Consider the following 23,176-nt stretch of genomic DNA (forward strand, 5'->3'; position numbering starts at 1 on the left):
AAGACATTCTAGCTTTTTCTAGGACTGGTACACTTGGCCCCCCCGACATTTTTATTTGCTCTTGCACACTCTTCCCTTCCTTAAAATGCTGCATGGTGTAAATGGATTCTTTTTTTTTTTTTTTTAATTAAAAGGGATTAAGATTGGTTTCACTTTAAAAAAAATATCTGAATACCCCCGAGGCTAACTGGAGATACTTGAAGGTGTCAGCAGTCAGGGCTGATGTGAGGATTATAGACTTGGGCAGATGAAGAGACTGAGCTCAAAATAATTATAAGAAAATGTATTATTTTATAAAGATTACTACTCATTAAATATACAAATTTGTTCCGAAAAAGTTACTCTTAAACTGTTTCCCCATCCCCATATGAAAATATGTTGACAATTATTGATGCTCAGAAAAGGATAGAGTGTGATATGTCAGGTAGAAAGTCAGGAGATAGTTGAATGAAATGAACAAAAAACATTAAGCAAGTATGACACATGGCATAATGTCTAGAAATCTGGTCCTGGGTTCAAGACCAGAAGGAAGACCTGGATTCAAGTTCTGCTTTTGAGATAGATGGATTGTGTGACTCTGGCCAAGTCACTTACTTTCTGAGTTCTAGACAACTCTCTAAGATGGTATATTTCAGAGATGATGCTAAAAGGCATTGACAGAGACCAGTTTCACTCGTCTGGGAGTTCCCTATAATCAGTGAAATTCCATGTCTAGTCCCTGTCCTTATATTTTAAGCTCTGTGTTAAGTGCCAGGGATATAATGAATACAAAAAGAGAGATAGTCCTGCCTTTGAGGAGATTATATTCTAATGGTGGACACAAAACATAGAGAGGATTGGTGGCTAGGGAAAGGCATTGTGATCTCGAAAGTCACAAAGCTGGTGACTTCACAAAAGTTTTTTTTCCCTTGCCTCTCTGAATTTCCCCCTTTTCTTCTTTTTCCTTTCAGATCCTTCCATCATGACCACTTGGAAAGAAGATAATTATTTATACGACACAAACTATGGTAGCACAGTAGGTAACTACCATCCTACCATTTGGGTCATTTTCAAAGTACCCATAATACCATTTTGTAAGGTCCTAGCTCCTAAACTTCCATTGTCTTTCTTTGATTTAGAAATGATGGACAGCAAAACTTTCTGCCGAGCTCAAATCTCTATGACAACCACTGGCCACCTTCCGATTGGTAAGATAGCCATTTTCCTCTCAGAATTGAAATTAGCCTTCCCCTTGGGGAATCGATAATTTCCTCCTTATGAATCCAGCTTGGGGTATTTCATTCAATTTCTGCTTTCCTTTGTTTTTTCAGAATGATTGGTATAGCCGGTCTCACTTTTGCTGTAGTTTTCCTTATGGAATGGCTCCCACATGATGTGGGGAAGGGCAGTTATTTCCAAAGCGATCTCTAATATTCAGAGCAAATAACTTTTAAATAGATTTTGCCAGTCTTTTGAGTCTTCTTTGTCTTCCCTGGACCATCTAGTCTCCACTATCCTGATGCTCTTGTCCACCTCCCCGTATTTAATCTGAGCAAAATCTGCTTTCAGCAAAGAAATTTATAAAAGCATTCCCACTAAAGTATAAATTAGGGTAGCACTGAATGGGATGTCTCAACGTCTGCATTTCAGGAGAAGAAATGTAAGGAAGACTCCCCCGCCATGTTGGAATGAATACTGGGACGCAAAGTCACAGACCTTAGGTTCCAGTTCCAGTTTTACAACTTGTCTATGGGCTATCCCACAATCCCCCTCCCCCAGCCCCCCACCTTCCCATAAAAAGAGGGGATTGAACTAGGTGGCTTCAAAAGACCCTTTTGAGGCTTAACATTCCTTGAGTGTATGAATGCCTTAAGCCAAAGGATTGGATCTCAAGGAACTTTGGTTATAAGCAAGGTATTTGTATTGTAGGTGAGGGGCATAATAGTTTTGTATAAACTCTTGGAATCACCCCAATGGGGGTGGCTGCCAACTCTGCCTACTTCTAGAGCCAGCCTTGATGCCTTATTAGTCATTACCCAAGGTGCTTATAAAGCATTAGTGCTGAACACAGTATGTTGCTGATATATTAATAGCTTACATTTATCTAGTGCTTCCTGTGTTCCAGGCACTGTGCTAAAACCTTCTCAATTATTATCTCATATCCTTAAAGAAATCCCGGAGAGGGGTACTATTCTTGTCTTCATTTTACAGCTAAGGAAACTGAGGCAAACAGGTTTAAGTGACTGGCCAGGATCATATTGTAAGGATCTAAAATCACATTTACTCCTTGCCATATGCTACTGCCCATAGGTCCCCGGACCTATCAGTTGTGTGAGTACCAAATGAAAAAATACTTAGTAGTGGGGAAAAAGGGCAAAAAATAAAAAAACCCAAAAATGCTCCCCATGGATATACAGAATTATAGAATCTCAGAATTTAAAGGGATTTCAAAGATCATTTAGTTTAACATATACCTGAATAGAAATCTCATTTTAGACATTCACTAGTTGAATGGTCCTGGGAAAATTACTATAAAACATAACAAGTACAGAAAAATCCCCCAGATTGTCCCCTCAGTTTGCCTTTTGGTAAAATGTGACAGTTGGACTCAATGCTTTCAGCTCTAAATCTAGGGTCCTATGAGCCTTTCTGATCTTCTTGCCCTTAATCATAGAGAGCCTGCTACAGTGTCTCAAGGCAGCTCATTCTATTGCTAAAGCTCTCCTTTCCCTGTCTTATCTTCCCTTCCCTGCTTCTCTGGGGCAGAGACAGCCCACCAAACACCTGAAGACCCTTCTCGTTTCCACTGGTGTTCCTTGCCACTCTTGTCTTCTCTTAACTAATCCTCCCTAACTCCTTTCTGCTTCTCTTCATGGCATGGACTCAGGGCCGGTTCTCCTTGGACTGCCATCCAGCACTATTGTATGTCAAGACGAGTCTTTGTCCAGGAAAACTGGTGAAATCAACAGATAGCCTGATCTTAGTCCCTTAATCCATGTGCTTACTTGTCTGTTTGCTCTCAGAGGCGCAAGATTTGCTCAGGCTAAAGGAATGAGAATGAATGTTCCAGGCCCAAATTAGCCTTCCCATCTGTGAATCTATAATTTCCTCCTTACGAATCTGGCTTGGGGTATTTCACTCAATTTCCATTCAGCAAAGTTTACTGAGGACCCACTTTGAGCAAAATACTGGACTAGGTACTGAGGTTATAAATGAAAGGAACTGATCCTTGCTTTTAAGTCACTTGGGTTATCTCTTTGGGGTGTAGGGAAGGATAAAATGATGGACACAAATAAGTACAACCTAAAGTAGGGAGTGATGGAGGCCAGCAGAGTAATCAGAACTAGAACAGGCTCTAGAAATATTCATAGAAGCAATGATGGGTCATTCAGTAAGGGAAATCTTCCCGGAGGAAGGGGAGAGAGAGAGAAGGATTCTGGAGTACATTTTAGTCAAGGGTGTTGAGGCAGAAAATGGGTCAATAGACAAGTGTTTTTTATATTCAGTTTTTTCAACAAGCATTTGTTAAGTACTTTCTGCATACTCAGTACTTTGAGGATACAAAGGTAAGGCAATGAAGTATTCCTTACCTCCAAAGAGCTTACTTTCTAATTGAGGGGAGGGCTAAAAAATAGATACAAATAGAATAGATGGGAGGTGACCATGGGCTAGCAATGTGGGGGACCAGAAAAGACCTCCTGTCCTGTAGAAACTGCGCTTTGGGAGGCAGAGTGATTTGGTATTGGAAGAACTGAGTTTTTTTTTTTTTCTTAACCTCCCCCCTCATTTTTATTCTGAATTTAACAAACGTAAACTCAAATATTTCAAAATACAAAGAACAGAAAAAGAATTATGTATGAAATAATGAACTTCTCTTATTTATAATTTTAAGTATATATTACATTTACCACAATAGTATCAAAGCTGCTCTGATTGTCCTTTTCTGAACTGCTTTTTACTTTCCTCTGTATTTTTAAAAGTTTAATTGGTTTTCTTTTCTTTCTTTTCCTTTTTTTATTGCTATTCCTATCCACTCCCTCCTGACACTGGTTCCTGGAATAAGGGTTCTTCCTGTCTGGAATAATTTCCCTCTTCATGTCTACTTTAAAAAAAAAAAACAACTTTTAAAAACATTTTTATTTAAGGTTTTGAGTTTCAAATTCTCTCCCTCTCTTCCTCCCCCTTTCCCTCCTTGAGAGGATAAGCAATCAGAAATAGTTTATACATATGCAATTATGTAAAAAATTTCCATATTAGTCATTTTGTCCAAGAAGACTCCTAATAGGGAAAAAATGAAAGAAAGTGAAAAATAGCATGCTTCAGCCTGTGTTCAGTCAATATCAGTTCTTTCTTGGGAAGTAAACAGCAGGCTTTTTCATTAGTCCTTTGGGATTGATTGCCTTGGGATCACTGTATTGCTGACAATAGCTACAGTATTACTGTATACAGCAATCTCTTGGTTCACTTCATTATGTATCAGTTCATGGGAGTCTTTCCAGGTTTTTCTGAAATCCTCCTGTCGTTTCTTACAGCACAATAATATTCCATTACGAATTCTAGGGGGTTTTCACCTAGAGTCTGTGAACTTGTTTATAAACACATTTTGGTAATGATATTTTAACATAATTTCTTTCCTTGGGAATTCCAAGGAGTTTTATTTTACATATTTTTAAAAAGGTCAGAAATCAGTCAGAATGAATGGAGTATAAGGAATTTCTCTGTGCCTATGCTGAGGAGTAGTGTGGTGCAATGGAAAAAGCTCTGAAAATAAGATGTTCGTTCTGGTCCTGGTTCTGTTACCCAGAGAATGGGTCACTAGAGAGGCAGTCGCTTCTCCTTGAAATGTTCTTATCTATAAAAAGAGAGGGTTCCATGAGATGATCTCTGAGGTCCTTCCGGACTCTGACACCCAGATTGGGTTGTGGCTGCCCCCACTGAGGGGACCAGGCTTGAGAGAGCCCAGTTGTTATTTCTTCCCAGAAGTCCTGACCTAATACCACTTCCCTAATGGGTTTCTTTAGAAAGGAAGAATGAGTGTGAACCATAGAATAGCTCAACATTAGTTAGGGATGATTTGGTCTGGTTGGAGCTGAGGGCATAGTCCTAATGCCCTGAGTCTGGGGAACTTGCCTTTGCTAAGCCTTAGAAATCTTGGCTCCCTTTCTGCTTTAGAGAATGAAGGAAAAAAGCTTTTTTGGAGTCAAAAAGAGCTGAGTTCAGACACTCCCTAGTTGCATGACTTTAGGCAACTCACTTAATCTGTGCCTGCCTCAGTTTCTTCATCTATAAAATAGGGATAATGATAGCACCTTCCTACCAAGGTTGTTGTGAGGACTAAATAGGATGAGATTTTAAAATATTATATCTGCAAATCTTAAAGCTCTTATAAATAATAATAATTATTATTTAGTGGTCTTAGTGGAGATATCTAAGCTTGTTATCAATTCCGGACAAATCCTGGCCGGTACAACTAAAGATCAGTCAGTCAGTCAACAAACATTGATTATGCATCTTTTATGTACCAAGAACTGTACTAAGCTCTAGGAACACAAAGAAAAATAAAAGACAGTTTCTGTTCTCAAAGAGCTCACAGTCTGAGGAGGCAATGTACAAATAGTTATGTTCGAACAATCCAGATTTAGGATAAATTAGAATTAACAACAGTGGGTGATCTCTGAGACCGGACCCTTCCAGCCCTAAATCTGTAATTCTATGACTATGTCTAGGACTTTCTAGGGAAAGGGAAAGGAACAAGCATTTATTAAGTACGGGTTATGTGGCAGGTATTCTGCTAAGCACTTTACAGATATTATCTAATTTGGAATCTAAGAGCTCCAAGGGACCTCAGAAGTGATCCAAGCCAATACCATTTTATTGATTAAAAACACAGAGCTAATAAATGAGGTAGGGGGGAGACATCTAGGTGGGGCAGTGGATAGAGCACCAGCCCTGAAATCAGGGAATCTGGGTTCAAATCTCAGACACAACACGTCTTAGCTGTGTGACCCTGGGCAAGTCACTTAACTCCAATTGCCTCAAAAAAAAAAAAAAAAAAGAAGAAATAAATGAGGTAGGATTTTAAACTCGAGTCTACTTGACTCTATCCATTATGTCGAGTTGCCTTCCCCAACTGACCAATGGGGGCTCACATGGGAATGGAGCTAGCCCAGACCTGAACCATCCCACCCCTCTGCCATTACCGTCAGGTTCCCTTATAGAATCTCAAACCCTCATAAAAAATGCTAGGATTTGAGGATCTTTTTATATTTGAGGACAATTAACCAGCAGAACTAAGGCGGAGCCTGGTTTAAACTGATGCCCTCTGTGATAAGTGGAGGTGGGGGAAGTTGAGTTTGTTTTGATTTCTCTGACATCTGCCCATTTTCATAAAAGCCTTGCCAGTATTCTTGATGAGCTTGATAGTCCTGGAGCCCTGTCATGCCAATTCTGACTTGATGTGTTTATCCACTGGCTTGTTGGGCCTAAAGCTAGGGCGTTGCAGCCTCTTTATAACACTGAAATTTGTATATCCCGTAAAGAAATTGCTCACAGCTGAATCATATGCAAATACCCCTAATCTCTGCTGTGAGCAAAGCTGTGGGGCCAGAGTCGTGTTCTAACACTTGCAGTTTAAAATCCTCTGCCTTCTTGCTGGGCCTCTAGGTACGGAGGGGGCCCTGTGACAGGAAGACCAGGGGACAAAATCATGGGATCATCATCTATTGAGAACGGAAAAGGACCTGGAACGCCGTATAGATTTTCAACTCCCTCAGTTTATTTTAGTTTAAAAAAAATTTTTTTTAATTTAACAAAAATCCATTTTCTTTCTACCTTCATCAAGATAAAATTGTTAGAAAGGGGGAAAAAAATAAAATCTTTTTTAGTCAAGCAGAACATTCACGCAGGGCTCAAGTTAAAGAAAAATCTCTGTCAGGAATGGGGGTAATGTACTGCATTACTGACACTGGAATTCTATTTGGTCCCTGTGTTGATCAGAGTTCTTATGTCTGTATAACATAGTTATTATATTATAAATTATTCTCCTGATTCCATTCGCTTCATTCTGTATCAGTTCAGAGATATCAGTTTTTTCTGAAAAATGTTTCTCTGTCACCTCTCAGGAGTGAGCGTCATTTACTTCACTATCCACACTGGAATTCTACTTGGTCACTGTGTTCATCAGAGTTCTTATGTTTCCAAGATATTTGCATCATAATGTTGTTATTATGTATAGATTTTTCTTCACACTGTATCAATTCATACACATCACAGCTTTTTCTGACATGGTCTCATCATTTCTTGCAGCATAATAGTATTCTTTTTATATACCATATATGCCGTAACTTTAGTTATATTAGATTTTTGTTCTATAACTTGTTCAGATACTCCCCACTGGTGAGTAACACCCCCTTCCCCTTATTTCTAGTTCTTTGATACCACAAAAAGAGCTGCTACAATTTTGTACATAGAGATTCTTTCCTCTTCCTTTGATCTCTTTATCAATTTTTTTATTTTTACAGATTTTATAGATGAGAAAATTGAGGCACTATTGTTTCAAAAGTAGTGAACACCAGAATAGGGATTGGAACCTGGGTTTTATGGAAGTTAAGCCTTAGGAAAGAAGAACTGACCTATCTGAAGACATTTTGCCCTTTCTTTAACAATAAATGACATTTTTGTAGCGCTTTGTGGTATAGAAAGTGATTTGTGTAGTTTCTCATTTTTGTCCTCATAACTACAGATACTATAGATATCATTTTCCCCATTTGATTGACGAAGGAGCTGAATTTTAAAGAGCTTAGTGGGATTCACCTGGGGTCACGCAGCTAGCAAGCCCCCGAAGCTGAATTTGAACCCTGCCTCTGGCTGAGCCCCAGCTTTTGCACAGAAACCATGGAATGCACCGCCGTTGAGAAGAGAAACCCTTTCCCCAGCCCAGCCCTGGCTCTGAAAGGCCTTCTGTGCATCCCTCGTGGGTGCCTTAGAAAGCTCCTGTTGCCACACACTGCTCTCCGGGTAACCACGGCTCTTTGTCTAGGGAGCAGCAGCGTTGACCTGTCACCATGATGTATCACTCTGTGTCAATGGGGCAGTGCCAAGGCAGTTGCGACACTGTCACATCCTGCTGGGGAGTGTTGCAATCTCCCTCGCCCTGCTACCTCCTGCCCAGCAGAGGAGAAGATAGAGGGCTCAGATTTTCCTGGGAATTAACCTTTGCATCTTCAAGAAAAAGCAACAGATGCTGGGGGATGGGGAGAAGGGAGTTGTGTGGACCTCATCTGGTCGGTCCCTTAATTCCAAATCCAGTGAAGGGACTAGGTGTTCTGAGGGAGAGAATTAGCAGGCAAAGGACATAGGTTTAAACCCTACTTAACATGTTATTTCAGCCTGAGACAGAGGCTATCCTTATCCCCGTTTTGCTATTGTTCAGTCTTGTCTGACTCTCTGTGATCCCATTCATGGGGTTTTCTTGGCCAAGATGCATCAGTGGTTGGCCCTTTCCTTCTCTAGCTCATTTTGTAGATGAGGAAACTGAGGAAAACTGGGTGAAGTGACTTGCCTAGGATCATACAACTACTAAGTGTCTGAGGTTGGATTTAAACTCAGATCTTCCTATCTCCAGCAGCTCTGACCACACCTTGTAGTTGCATTAAACTTTCCTTTTTTCATTTATCAAGGGCTTATTTTCTCTCCCCACCTAAATCCACCCCTTTGGAAAAGAAAAAGAAATCCCTATAACCAATCTAGATCATCAAGGAAGACAAATTCCCAGATTAGTCTATCTACAGAGATGTAGCTTTTAAACGTTTTTCAGTTACCAAAGTTACCAAGCATTTATTCTACCTTACCTATAAAATGGAAGAATTGGACTAGACTTCTCTGAGGTCCTTTATAACTCCAAATCAGCCGGTCTAATGCCTTGTTTCTGTTTCCAAAGAGCCAGGTTTCTGTCCCTGCAGTCAGACTGGATGCATCAAATCAAACCTAGAAGCATTTAAGTCCCTCCCAAATGCCAGGCACTATGTAAAATAATGGAAATATTAAAAAAAAAAAATGAAACAAAAGCAGTCCCTACCTTCAAGGACCTTCCAGTCTAATGGAGGAGACAAGTATGTGCAAACAACCATGTGCAAACAAGATACATACAGGAAAAATTGGAAGTAAACAACAGAAGGGGAAGAGATTAACCCTAAGGAAAGTGGGAAAAGGTTTCTGGTAGAAGGAGGGATTTTATCTGGGACTTGCTGGAAGCTGAGGAAGCCAGAAGATGGAGTTGAGTGGGGAGGGCATTCTGAGTATGGAGAACAGCCAGTGAAAATGTCCAGACTGTGGAGATGTGGTATTTTGTGTGGGGAACAGCAAGAAAGTCATGTCTTTTTTGTTTCTTTGTTTTTTTTGCTGAGGCAGTTAGGGTTAACTACTTGTCCAGGGTCACACAGCTAGGAAGTGTTAAATGTCTGAGACCAGATTTGAACTTTGGTCCTCCTGACTTCAGGGCTGGTGCTCTATCCACTGTACCACCTAGCTGCCCCTGAGGTCATGTCTTAGGACCATGGTTCTTCTGTGGCCCAAATAATACTTGGCAGCTGACTGACCCTCCCATTGCTGCATCAGGACCCACTTGGATTTGTTCTCTCTCCTTCGGGCTGACGTGGTCTCCCAGCTGCCAAGGTGATCTCAGTGCTCTGAAGAGACATCTGATTAGAACCTTAATGGAGAAGTGGATTGAGTCCTGTCTGACTATTCATTCATGGGATTTTCTTGGCAAAAATACAAATGGTTTCCTATTTACAGATGAGGAAACTGAGTTAAGTGATATGCCCAGGAAAGAAAGGCAGAGCCAGAATAGGGACCAGGAACATTACAGTTTGAACTCTTCCTTAGGTTCTTATTAGCTTTGTGATTCTGGAAGAGTAATAACCTGAGACTTGGTTTCTCTACCTGTAAAATGGAATCACTAATAGCACTGACCTCTCTTGGTGGTTGTGAGGAGCAGATGAGATGATAGGATAAAGAGGTATATAAATACGAACAATTAGTAGAACATCTTGACCAATTTCACCCCTTCCCGTCTGACTTGGGTACTTTGCACAGGATCCTTGTGGGAACCACGAAAAGTCTTAGGTATAGAGAAGCTCGGTCAGGTAGAATGGTCCATTTATGGGAACTGGCCCAGAGTGCTTCAATGCAGTTTATGTCTGAAGCCCGTCACCCATAATCCCTTAATGCAGATACCAGTGAATTCTCGGTTTGGGGGTAGAAGGGAATGCTCTGACTGCCAGTCGTACTAGTCATTTCTCTGTACCATTTTTCTGGATAGGACCGGCTTGGGGATTATTTTTTATTTGAGGCAGTGCTTTACAAAAAAATGGGTTGGGAGGGGGTGGAGTTCAGCGTTGAGGTAGTTATTATACTCATTCTTTGTACAGTCTCTCTAAATATCTCCATAATATAAAGTCTCACAGACGACACACACGATACCTCCAATTTTGCCTCTCAATTTTACACTTTAACTTGATTTTAGCTGTGTCTCGGTCAGTTTTTTTTTCCCTCTTGGTGACAGGCACAGGGCCCACAGTGAGTCATACCTTTGTTAAACTAATCTATATGTTTCTGTAGTCACTCAAACCCCATCAATGGCTCCTTTGTCAGGCTGATTAAAATATAACTTTGCATGCCAGAAAGAAAAAAAAAGAGTCTGTCTCATTTTGAAAGGTGTCTCTCTTTATAACAGACATTTGCATTTTTGTATTATTAAAATGAAAAAGAAGGGTGCAAAGTATGTAACCTGAGTGTCTTCTCTGTTTCCCCCGAGCAGATTCACCTGATCTGAAAAAGGAGCAGGAGCACCCGGCCAAATCTCACACCAAAAAGCACAGTAAGTGGTCCCCTTGGAACCTGGGGTTCTGGGACTGGCATTTAAGGCTGACATCCCCCAGCCTTCCTAGTCCTTTCCTACAAATCTATGGACAGCATGTTCCTACCCAAGTGGACTCCTTTCTATTCCCCTAATAGACCAAAGTTTGTTTACTCTGATTTCTCTATCTTTCCTTCTTTCTTTACCTGCTGAATCCCTACCTATTTCCAAAAAAAGTCTGCCTTAGACATCACTGACATACATGATGCTTTTTTTTCTTCTGCCCAAATATTCTATTTTATTCTCTCTTTTCCCTGATTATACATGTCCTTCTCTCTCTCTTTCTCCCTCCTTCTTCTCTCTCTCTCTCTCTCTCTCTCTCTCTCTCTCTCTCTCCCTCTCCCCCCCTCCCCTCTCTCTCTCTCTCTCTCTTTTTTTTTTTTTTTTTTTTTTTTTGGCTGAGGCAATTGGGGTTAAATGAATTGCCCAGGGTCTTACAGCTAGGAAGTGTTAAGTGTCTGAGGTTCAAATCTGTTTGAACTCAGGTCCTCCTGACTTGAGGGCTGGTGCTCTATCCACTGCATCCTAGCTGCCCCACATTATTATTGTTTTTAAATACACACTTCTTTAAGCATCATGGCCAATATAATTCATATTCCGATGCCTAAGGTTGATAAATGTCCCTTCATGACTCCATATAATCCCCTTTTCCTCACTGCTCTAAAGCATACAATCATAGAATATTGTACCTGTTTGGCTTAGAGCCCCTCTAAACTAAAAGGGCTGTGTATTAGTTTAGATCAGTAGAATGTAAATACTTTGAGACCAAAGACTATTTTATTTTTGTGTTTTGTGTACACGGTGCCAAAAATAGTAAATAATATGATTGACTGATTAACTGATTTTAAAAAAAAATTCTCCCTAGTATTATACAAGATAGATCCTAATAAATGTTCATTGAATGAATAAAAACAGGTGGAATGATGGTGGGATAAATGGATAAGTAGGGAGATGGAGAGCAGAGAAAGCACTTCATTGCCCAAGAAAAGTCGGGCAGAGGTTTATGGGTAACTTGTGGTACTAACTGGGGGTGCTAATTATGTCCACACAGAATCATGGAAGATTAGAATAAGCAATTGTTTTATCCAGTCCTCTCATTTTATAAATTAGGAGCCTCCTCTAAATGGAATCACAGAGTGGTAGAAGCTAAAGTGGATTGGTTCAGCCTGTGAGCAAAAGAATCCCCTCTCCAACATTTTGGCCAAGCCACTCTGCTTAAAAGGACAACTATTCCAAGATAATTATTTATTTTATAGCAGGTTCTTTAAAAAAATTTTTTTCAGTGGTATTTATTTTCCAAGTAAAGTAAAGATAGTTTTCAACATTCATTTTTTATATTGATTAACTTTTTTTTCCCCTTTATTAAAGATTTTTATTTTTCAAAACACATGCATGGACAATTCTTCAACATTAGCCCTTGCAAAACTTTGTGTTCCAATTTTCTCCCCTTCCCTACCCCCTCTGCTAGATGGCAAATAGTCCACTATGTGTCAAACATAGTAGAAATATATGTTAAATCCAATATATGCATATATATTTATACAATTATCTTGCCGCACAAGAAAAATCAAATCAAACCAGAAAAAAAAAGAGAGAAACAAAATAAAATACAAGCAAATGACAACAGAGTGAAAATGCTATGTTATGAAATACACTCAGTTCCCACAGTCCCCTCTCTGGGTATAGATGGCTTTCTTCATCACTAAACCACTGGAATTGGCCTGAATCATCTCATTTCAACTTTTATTTTTGTAAGATTTTGTGTTCCTAATTTTTCTTCCTCCTCCTCCCTGACAGCGAGTAAACCTGATTTAGGTTAAATTTTATGGAGCATTCTAATTGCCAGAAAAATTGAATTTCCCAGCCAAGGAATAATCCTTCAAATTCTTGAATACAGCTATTAAACGATTTTCCCCAGCTCACACAAGGTAGCAAATAGGAGAGACAAGATTTGAATTTAATGGCTTTTGATCTCCAATCCAAAGCTTGTTCTCATGCCGTATTATACTACTTTCTGTCATTACTTCTTTAGTTCCCCTTCTCCTGCCCTCCCCCTTCCACTCCCAAGATTTATTCACATATTAAAACAGAAGAGATGGGGTAGGCAGGTGGCTCAGTGGATAAAGTGTTGGGTCTGAAGTCAGGAAGACCAGAGTTCAAATCCAGCCTCAGACACTTACTAGCTGTGTGACCGTGCCCAAGTCACGTTCCCGTTTGCCTCAGTTTCCTCATCTTTAGATGGAGAAGAAAACGGAAACCATTTTGGTATCTTTGCCAAGAAAACACCAAATGGGATCAAGAAGTATGGAACCTGACTGGTTAAGTCATTTTTACAAATTTAGTTTTTAATACTGAAAGCTAATAGTGGCCGAGCCACTTACTGACTGTGTGACCTTGAGTGTCCACCTTGGATCGCAGTTTCCTTATCTGTAAAAGGGGACTGATGATATTTCCATTACTAGTGACCCAAATTTGTTCTGAGCTATAAATGAGATCTCAGGTTTAGAACTGGCTGGAGAGACCTTAGAGGCCATCCAGCCCAACTGTTTATTATAAATTAGAAAACTGAGGCCCCGAGACATGATGTGACAGGATCAGAGATTCAGAGCTAGGAGGAATTGTTCTCCAAAGGCATTTAACCAAATCTCTAAATTTACAGAGAAGGAATTGGAGCCAATGGCACATAAATAGTAAAAAGGGAACTAGCATTTGAACTTGAATCCTTTGACTTTATATAAAGCAAGCTACCCACTGTATTCTCCTAAAGGGCCGGCAAAATCTAGCATATCTAAGTGAAATGAGTAGAACCAGGAGATCATTGTACATGACAATAACAAGATTACATGATGAATCAAATCTGATGGACTTAGCTCTTTTCCACAATGAATGATTCAGGCCAGTTCCAGTGATCTCGTGATGAAGAGAGCCATCTACACCCAGAGAGAGGATTGTGGGAATTGAGTGTGGACTACAACATAGCATTTCCCCTTCTTTTGTTGTTTTTTGCTTGCATTTTATTTTCATTTTTTTTTTCCTTTTTGATCTGATTTTTCTTGTGATTTTTCTTTCTCATTCATCTGCTGAGTGACCAAGAGTAAAACTTAACTGTAAACTAATATGATCTCCTGGGTTTACCCTCATTTTTTAAAGAAGCAATCGGAATTAATTGACTTGCCCAGGGTCACATAGCTAATAAGTGTCCCTCTTAAGAGGGAGGTAGCTATAAAGAGGGAGTTGGGGATAAGTAGTATTTTTTCTTTTTTTTCTCCTTCCTCCTTTCCTTACTTCCTTTCTCTCTCCCTCCCTCCTTCTCTTCCTCCTTCCTTCCTTCCTTCCTCTCTCCCTCCCTCCCTTCTTCTTTCCTTCCTTCTTTCCTCCTTCTCTCTTTTTCTCTCCCCTCTCTCCTTCCTTTCCTCCTTTTTTCCTTCCTTTCCTCCTTCCTTCTCCCTCTCTCCTTTCCTCCCTCCCTCTCTTCCCTCCCCCCTCCCTCCCTCCCTTCCTCCCTCCCTCCCTTCCTTCCTTCCTTCTTTCCTTCCCCCTTTTCTTCCTTCCTTCCTTCCCCCTTTCCTTCCTTCCTCCCTCTTCTCTCTCCCTCCCACTCCTTCCCTTTCTCTGTGTGTATCTTTCTCCTTTTTTCCCCCTCTTTCCTCTCTTTTTCTGACTCTCTCTGCCTCTTTCTGCCTGTTTCTTTCTCTTTTCTGAAGATCCTTGACCCTCCAGGACAGAAACACCTGTTTTCCAGATTGAAGATGGAACAGGTGCCTCACAAATTGTCTTTTGTGTTGACAGATATATGAGGACATGGAGCTGGGGACCAACAGTTGAGGGGAGTGTCAGTAGAAACAAAATGCAATTTAAAATGATTTGATGAATTTAACAGGGAAGGGCTCCATTCTACCTTTCCGTCCTCAACTAACACAATCTTTGAAAGGTTTCCAGCACTGTGGCATATACATACTAGATGCCTAATAATTGCTTGTTTGAAATGAATTGAAGCACATATCCCGTGCTTTTTTATTTTTTTAGTTTAAGAAAGTATGCTTCAACCTGCATCACATTCCATCAGTTCTTTCTCTGGAAGTGAATGCATTTTTAATTTTCCCCCTCACTTAATAATATTCTGTTTTTTCCAAAAAAGACAATTTTCAACATTTACTTTTATAAGATTTTGATCTCCATTGTTTTTCTCTCTCCCCTTCCTTCTCCCAAGAGGGCAAGCAATCCTCCTATTTCATGTGTCGAAGGGAATAGAATCATCCGATTTCAGAAATGAAAGACACCTCAAAGGTCATCTGAATAAACACCAATCAAGAAACTTATATTAAGTACTTATCAAGTCCCAGACATTGTGCTAAACACAGGGAATACAAACACAAACAGAAGGAAGGACAGTTTCTACTTTGAAAGGACTTAGGGAAAGAACGGGAGACCCAAGGGAAGGTGTGAAGACTGCATTAATCACTAAGCAGTAGTCCAATTTGCTTCACTTCAATTCTACAAGCACTGATTAAGTACCTACTGTGTGCCAGTCACTGTAAAAACAAAACAATAACAAGAAAGAAATAGTCCCTGCCCTCACCATGCTTACCTTGATAGTAGTGACTGAAGTGGTTAAAACTTACGTCCTTTGTCTCTGCTTGCTTGCCTAGACCCTCGAGGGACTCACTTGTGGGAGTTTATCCGAGATATTCTCCTCAACCCGGATAAAAACCCAGGGTTAATAAAGTGGGAAGACCGGTCTGAAGGTATCTTCAGGTTCTTGAAATCGGAGGCTGTGGCTCAGCTCTGGGGGAAGAAAAAGAACAATAGCAGCATGACCTACGAAAAACTCAGCCGAGCCATGAGGTAAACAATTCTAGAAGATGCTAAGAGCTGAATGACCACTTACAGAGTCATAGCAAGCCAAGGGAGAGGACAAAGGGCTGATTCAGGAGCTAGAGGGTCTACATTCAGATCCTTCCTCACGCCAATGCGGCATTCAGACTGGTCTGACTTACGAAAGTGCCCTTCCCTCTCTCTGCCTCAGTTTATTTATCTGTTAAATGGAGGAGTTGGGCTAGATGAGGTCCTTTCTGTACTAAATTGGTAATCCTATAATGGCATTAAGGATGTCCTTTGCTGAGGGAGGGGGCCAAGAGCTGTCCTTTTTAATGTATGTGTTGGGGAGGGAGCAGGTAGAGAGAGAGACATGGGAAAAACCTGGCTTCTCTGCCATGATTGGAGGGAGGGGTGGGAGAATTGCTCTCCCCTAACTAAGGTGCTAAATTCTGTCATTTGCTGTTGCTGGAGGCCTGAACCTGGTTTTAGTTCCCTTTAATTTTGGAGGTTTGAGACAAAGTGCAACTGCTCCACCCTGCTTACTGCTCTGCCTTCTGTGCTTCAGTGTTCCACCAACTCAGACCTAACTATTCTTATCTATTTTCCTCCTTGCAGATACTATTATAAAAGAGAAATCCTAGAACGTGTGGATGGACGGAGACTAGTGTATAAATTTGGGAAGAATGCCCGGGGATGGAGAGAAAATGAAAATTAGGGCAGTTGGAACAAAAACCAAAAAACACACCCACACAAACACACACACACACACAAATACACAAATACACAACACCCAACAACAAGTCAAGAACCTCTGGACGTAAATATTTCAAAGACTACTTTTCTCCTATTTATATACTATAAGGGAAGAAACAATCTACGTCTAACAGGAAGAAGGAACACTGTAGTTAAAATTATTTTGTTACTTTGAAGTATGTCCTGTATGGGGAAAAAACGTACACAGTTTTCTGTGAAATATGATGCTGAATGTGGTTATGATCAATTTTTGCCTCTTGTCGTGAAGTTCATTTCTGTTGCAAGAATAACGTGGTTCTCAACCTTTTGCTATCTGCCTAGAGGATGAGGAAAAAAAAACAAAAAACAAAAAAATCAGAGGGCATTAAATGTTGTTTGTTTGTTTGTTTTTTTTTTTAATGCAAGATAACTTAGAATAAGGTGATATGTTCTCTGTGCATGAGGACGCCAAGTGTCCTCCTTGGGAGAGATGGATACAACAGTTTGACTGAACTCTAATGACATATCTCCTATATGCTGGGAACCTACTGGATCAACAGTGATGAGCCCAAAGGATGCTGGGAGATTGGACTTGGTCTCTGGGTCATCAGTCATTGGAGGCTAGAAATGGTGTCAGCTCCGCTGTGGTGGGGGGAGAAAGAGTAAGAGAATCATTGAAACGGGGATTCTGACCCAGATCAACTTACTGCAGAGACTACCTTTTTCCTCACTGATTGGTGAGACTCCTCTTTTCCTGTGGTCCATCTTTGGGTGTACTCATTTTAATTTTTATGTGGCGTAGACAGTGGGAGTGAACATTGTATTGTAGGAGTAATTTATAGGTTCATCTGCGCTCCAACATGGGAAGCAGAATTAAGAGGTCATCTCCTGCCCTTTAGCTCAACTGAGAGAGGAAGCCCAAAGATTTGTCTCTAGAACGAAAAAGGATCAACCTTTAGAACATCACATAAGAGAAAAAGTGTGGAAGAGAAAGAGAGTCATAGAGAAAGAAAATGATATAGCCAGAAGAGCAGTCAGAATTCTGGTGGAGTTTCAAAGGGGAGTCACAATTATTTTGGGGAAGCTATGTATGTGTGGGGGGAGTGTAAGGTGACTACAACAATTTTTGAAAATGGAAATTTTTCCTGTTTTTTCTCTTTTGACTATAGCTCTGGGTTCATCTATCCTTGCCCTAGCATGGCTAGCTGGCATTCCACATTTTGTTCAGGAAATCACACAACCAAAATAAGTAATATGGCATAGTGGAAAAATGCTGGGACTGGAGTCAGAGAGACTTTGGGTCAGTCACTTTGTGTCGGTCTTCATAAAATGAGGGGTTTAGACTAGATGTCCTTTTAACATTCATTGCCCATTTCATTTTATGATCCTATTTTTTTTGTTTGTTTTGTTTTATTTTTAGTTATTGTGCTATGTTGCCACCTCCATCTGTGGAACTATTTCCAAGGTTTCTGGAAAGCTAGCTCATAGGAGGGGGAAAGTGAACCAGTGAAGAGACCCAGTATTCCTATTCTAGTTTTTGACTTGTCTTCTTGACCTTTTAATTTTTCTGCCCCATTTTCCTGATCTGCAAGATGAGTTATCACCAAGATTAGAGGGGACTTTAATTCTCTTTCATTCCCCGACACACAGTAGGCACTCAATAAATATGGGTGGATGAATATTTGAAACTAGGGTGGGGTTGAGAAAAGGGTTCCTTGACTGTGAGAGAAGGGGTCTCCTAGACAGGCTGAATTGTATTTTTCTGCCTGATGGTACCCACAGTCTGGCCCCAGTTTTGTAGCTTTGTGGTCTGTAGTTTTTCCGTTGACGATTACTAGATGACTGAAAAAAGAGGCAAGAAAATGACAAAGCTGGTGTGGCTCTGCCCAGGGCATCCATAAAAATAATAGCTGACATTAAATAGCTCTTTAAGGCTTAACAAAGGTCTTTCCATACTGTTTATTATTTGATCCTCACAATTGCCTGGTGAGTTGGGAGTTAGGCAACTGTTATTAACCTCATTTTATAGCTGGCGCTTGGGAGAGATGTAGGGACTTGCCTATGGGTCCAATGGAAGATTTAGCTGAGTAAGGACTAGAATTCAGCTCCCCTGACCCGACCAGGGCCCTCCCCCCTCCTCTACAACATACTTCCTCCTCCTTGAGGTATAAAGGCATAAAGGAAAAGCTCTGAGGGAGCCTGTCCTCCTTCACCAAATCTTAACCAAGAGTACCTATTCACAATATTTTTATTTCCCAGTGTCAAAAAATGTTCATAACTTGTGTGTACTGGGGACGTGGGGGTGTTGAAATGTGTAGAATATTAGCTCCTTGAAGCAGAGACTTTTTGTTTTCTGTCTTTGTATTCCCAAGACCTAGTGAGGGGCTTGGAATATTTTAGGTGCTTAATAAATACTCATTGAATTAAATCATTTAAGGAAGAGTCAACCCAATGGTCTTCTTTGACCTTGCTTTGGACTTCTTGATCATCATCCTGTTGCCAGACTACCAAGCTCCCCGTCCAAAACCAGCATTTTAGATAAGACCTGATTTCTCATTTCCGAGACTTTCCAGCTTTTTCTGAGATGGACCGTCAGTATGTTGGCTAATTGCCCCAAGCAGCAAGGGTCAACTGGATAGGTGTTTAAGTAGAGTTGGAGAATTCCAATCCATCCTCTAGTAAAAAGGTTGCCACTCATCTGTTGCTAGTATTCCCTTTCTTGGCCTCAGGTCCCCATCTCAATAAGTTGGGGTATTAAGTTTTCAGCTTCTCTATCGTCTCCTTTTGGATTTTGTACATTTTATCAGGGTTGGCTAACCAAAGCAGGCACCCGTGCCAATTCCACGACTGAGAGTGAGAACTGAATACTTTTCAATATGGTGCCAAAAGGGGAGGAGTAAAGATGGGATATCCTAGGGTTCTATCAGATCTCTGTTCTTGGAGAATTGGCTCCTGACTTACAGCTTCCTAGACTTCGAGATTTAGAGGTAGGAGGGAGCTTGGAGGATCAACCTTGTTTTTCACATGAGGACATTGAAGTCTCAGAAGAATGGTCACCCACACATGAATCCAGTATCTCTGCTTCCATAGCCAGCATGCTTGACGGGTCTCGGGACTGAATGGATGTCTTATAGATGCCTTCTTCAGTGACTCCTAAGCCTCTGCTTGAAACTTCCTGCTGATGACTAGGAAACCTTCACAGAAACTGAGGAAGAATTGCCCCTTTGAATACTTTTGTCTTTTTTTTTTTCTTTTTCCCTGAAACAATGAATGCTCTTGCCAACTCAAGACTTTCTGAGATATTACTGGCTGAATCTGGAAGGACTTAGCCTGAGAAAGTGTAAAAAAAAAGGTCTCTCTCTCTGAGACAGGGAGCCTCTGATTTTTTGTAAGAGTAGCCTTAGTAGCTATCATCAGCATAGACTCCTGATCTCTTGAAAGACCTTGTCATCAGGAGCTGAATCGGAAGGGCTCAAGTGTAATTTAATAAGCATCCTTTGGAAATTGCTTCACCTTTGGGACAGTGGCAAAAAGGATGGAGTTTTTTTCCCCCTTTCTCAAAGAAAAATCCATCAATCTGTGAGCATAGCATTGTGGGATTTCAATGTTTGACTTCTTACCTGGTATTATAGGAAACCAGACACTCATCTTGTCGACAAGGAAGATGCATGTTGGACACACAAATTGTACTACCTTATTTAAAACTGTGATTCTTAACCTGGTGTGCAAAGCAGCAATGAACCTTTGACCAGTTTTAACCAATGAAGAGATGAATGTGTTTATATGGTGTAAATTGCTATTTAAATGTAAAGCATTTCTAAGCTCTAGTATTTTTTATAATGTAGAGTAACTTTAGGATTAGAAATAGAACTTTTAGCATATATGTGTAGACTGGTTTTGCAAGTCTGTGGTCTTTCAAATGTATAGTACATGTAAAATGCTAAGTGCTAAATACTGTTGTTCTATTTTCCTTAAGAAACAAGATAATGAGCATTTATTGAGCACTTACTATGTGCATAGCACGCATAAAATCTATCTCCTGCATCCTGTCCTATGCATATAGTAGGCATTGAATAAATACTTGTTGAAACAATGTTGGAACAGGATTATCTTTTGCATTTGCTGTCGGGAGCATTTTCTTGAACATGGACTAGAGCAATTAATCAAAACCATTTTCTTAAGATGGTCTCCCATTGGTTGTTGAAATGTACAATCCTTTCCATGCTTAGCTAACCCGGGATTTGTCTTTTTCTAGTAAATTGGACAACCCTTGCTTTTCCTCCCCTCTGGTTTCTGTGTTGACAATTGAGGGGTGGGGGAACAACCTCCTGGCTGCTGGTTCATCAGGAATCTTGCTCTTTAAATAGAATCTGTTAAAATTGTTTCTAAAAATATCTGTATCACCAAAGAGCTGTATTTCTCAGCATGATGTCTCTATTTTTACGGTTGCCATAAATGCCTTAATTAAAAACTAAACAAACCAACCTGGGAAATAGTCGACAAATGTGTGCATGTGTGTGCAGTTCTTGAATCGGTGATTTGAAATTTGCTTGAACCTTTGCAGGGGCAGAGAGGAAGGAAGTTTACTCATCAAGTTGAAATGGAGCCAAGTGCTCGATGTTGCCGTTGCTGGGTATCCATTTTCTGGGAGGGTCAGGCAAAGGAGGGTGGGAGAGACCTCTCCCTCTGCTGGACAGTAAATCAATTTTTATGAGACCTGTGAATTCCTGGGGTAGGGAGCTCCCGGTGAGGAATTTCATTTTCTGCTGAAGAAAAGTATCTTCATAAAATGTACAATCCAAGAGAATTTCCTCAGACCACTGAGGGATTGACTGGCTCAAGGTGATACAGCTGCTGTGTGTCTCGAGGTATGTCTTCAACTCGACTCTATGCTGTGCTGCATCTCAAGTCAGTATTTAGCTGAAAAAGAAATTATTTCAGGGTTGCAGTGGGATTCCTTCCCATCCTTTAAATCCCACTTAAGCCCAAGGGTCTGGAGCATCATTAATAGTAATCAGTCAATCAACAAGCCTTTACAAAGTGTCAACTATGCCCCAGCTACAGTTCTAGATGCTGAGGGTACCAAGAGGAAAAATGGACAGCACCTGACCCTTGTTCATATTCTATTGGGAATGCCATGTAGTCAAAGACCATTAACCTAGAAATCAAGCATTTCAGTTGGACAATTCTGGGCTGTATTGGGCACTGTGCTCCATTTAGGCAGACAAAAGGTAAAGACAAAAATCAAGGTGGGACCTGCATCCCTTATCTCCCCCACCCCCTTCCCTCCACACACTTCTCAATCCAATAAACTCATATTTTAATGGAGGAGAGAAATTCAGCACATACAAACTTCTAGTCCTGGTTTTGTCAACTTATGGCTTGACCTTAACAAGTTAGGTCATTTCTCCAGGTCTCTGTTTCCCCATGTGCAAAATTAGGAGGTTGAACTAGCCTTGAGACAATGATATATACTGACCTCCTTTCCTTAATGTTTCTGAACCTTGATTCTCTAGTGTTGTGTGTGTGTGTGTGTGTGTGTGTGTAGGGGGAGAGATAGGAGTTGGCAGAAAAGGAGGAATTGAAAAAAAAAAAAAACAATGGATAGTGAAAGAAAAATCAGCAAGACTGGTATCAAAGATGACCTTGGAAAAACTGCGAAAGACCAACACCCTTTGGCCTTGAGGATTCAAAGGAAATATATCTGTGTTTCTTGGAATAGTGACAGAATCTGCAAACAAACAAGTCTGAATCTGTGATGGAAGGTTCTTGAATGGGAGAGCAGGGTTACTCGTACTTCCATGTCAAAGTCTGAGGATATGCAATGGGGGGATTGGGTCAGTTACGGCACTGGTGGGAAGATAGAGCCAGAGAAGGGAAGGGGAGACAGCTAGCTGCCCTTGAGCACAGTAAAGATGGGGTACAGAGATGAAGACGTTACAAGTGTTCATTTGAAATAGCTGAGAATTTCACTCTTTGGCATATTCAGCTGGAGAAGTCAAGTTTTTTGTTATAGTTAGGATGCTCCTTTTCTGACCTCACCCACCTACCTTGCCTTAACAAACATGACACAGTACAGGAGCATTTTCTGACCTGAATGTGCACAGATCTGCCTTAGATCTCAAGTACAGAAATCAGTGGGGGCCAGAGAGGTGAAGAAATGTGGCCATTTTTCCTCAAATAGAATGAATCTGATTCAAGTCCTTTATTTTGCCCTATTATCTACTACAAAGTAGGATACCTCGAACTTGGGATTCTGGGATCATGGATGGGGAATTGGAAGAGACTTGAGAGACCATCCATTCCAAACCCTTCATTTGACAGATGAGGAAACAGACTTAGGTAGAGTTACAAATTGCTTTCCAGGAAACTTCCCTTAAATAAGTACAGTCTGTCCTACCTTCTTCCTGGCCACTTGTCTTCTGTCCCCAAACCCAACCCTCTGGCTATTGTTCTCTTTCTTTCTTTACTTTCCCAGCCAAATTTTCTGAATGAAAACAATCCTTGCTGCTTCTACTTCTTTACTGACCATGTATGTCTTCACCCCCAGAATCATAGGGAAGGGTTTCAGCAACTACCTCGTCCAACTCATGCCAGATCAAAGATCCTCTTTGCTATATACCCAACAAGTAGCCATCCCTTCTTTGCTTAAAGACCTTCAAAAATTATTTAACAGCCAATGCATCCTATTTTACTTTCAGGCATTTTAAGAAGGGTTTTTTCTTTGCT

At 40.6% G+C, this 23,176-nt stretch overlaps 1 protein-coding gene across 5 annotated transcripts in view; it reads left to right on the forward strand.

Annotated features, from left to right (window-relative positions):
* Positions 1-20,947, forward strand: part of EHF (ETS homologous factor) — a 76,149-nt gene extending 55,202 nt beyond the window's left edge. For all 5 annotated transcript variants that reach the window (XM_031944143.1, XM_031944144.1, XM_031944146.1 and 2 more), the window contains 5 exons: positions 951-1,019; positions 1,119-1,187; positions 10,799-10,858; positions 15,547-15,742; positions 16,331-20,947. In XM_031944143.1, the coding sequence (XP_031800003.1) occupies positions 951-1,019; positions 1,119-1,187; positions 10,799-10,858; positions 15,547-15,742; positions 16,331-16,430 (494 nt within the window). In that variant the 3' untranslated portion in view covers positions 16,431-20,947. The remainder of the gene's footprint in view (positions 1-950; positions 1,020-1,118; positions 1,188-10,798; positions 10,859-15,546; positions 15,743-16,330) is intronic.
* The last annotated feature ends 2,229 nt before the right edge of the window (positions 20,948-23,176 follow it).

The sequence above is a fragment of the Sarcophilus harrisii genome, chromosome 6, assembly GCF_902635505.1.
Source record: "Sarcophilus harrisii chromosome 6, mSarHar1.11, whole genome shotgun sequence".
Taxonomy (NCBI): Eukaryota; Metazoa; Chordata; class Mammalia; order Dasyuromorphia; family Dasyuridae; genus Sarcophilus; species Sarcophilus harrisii.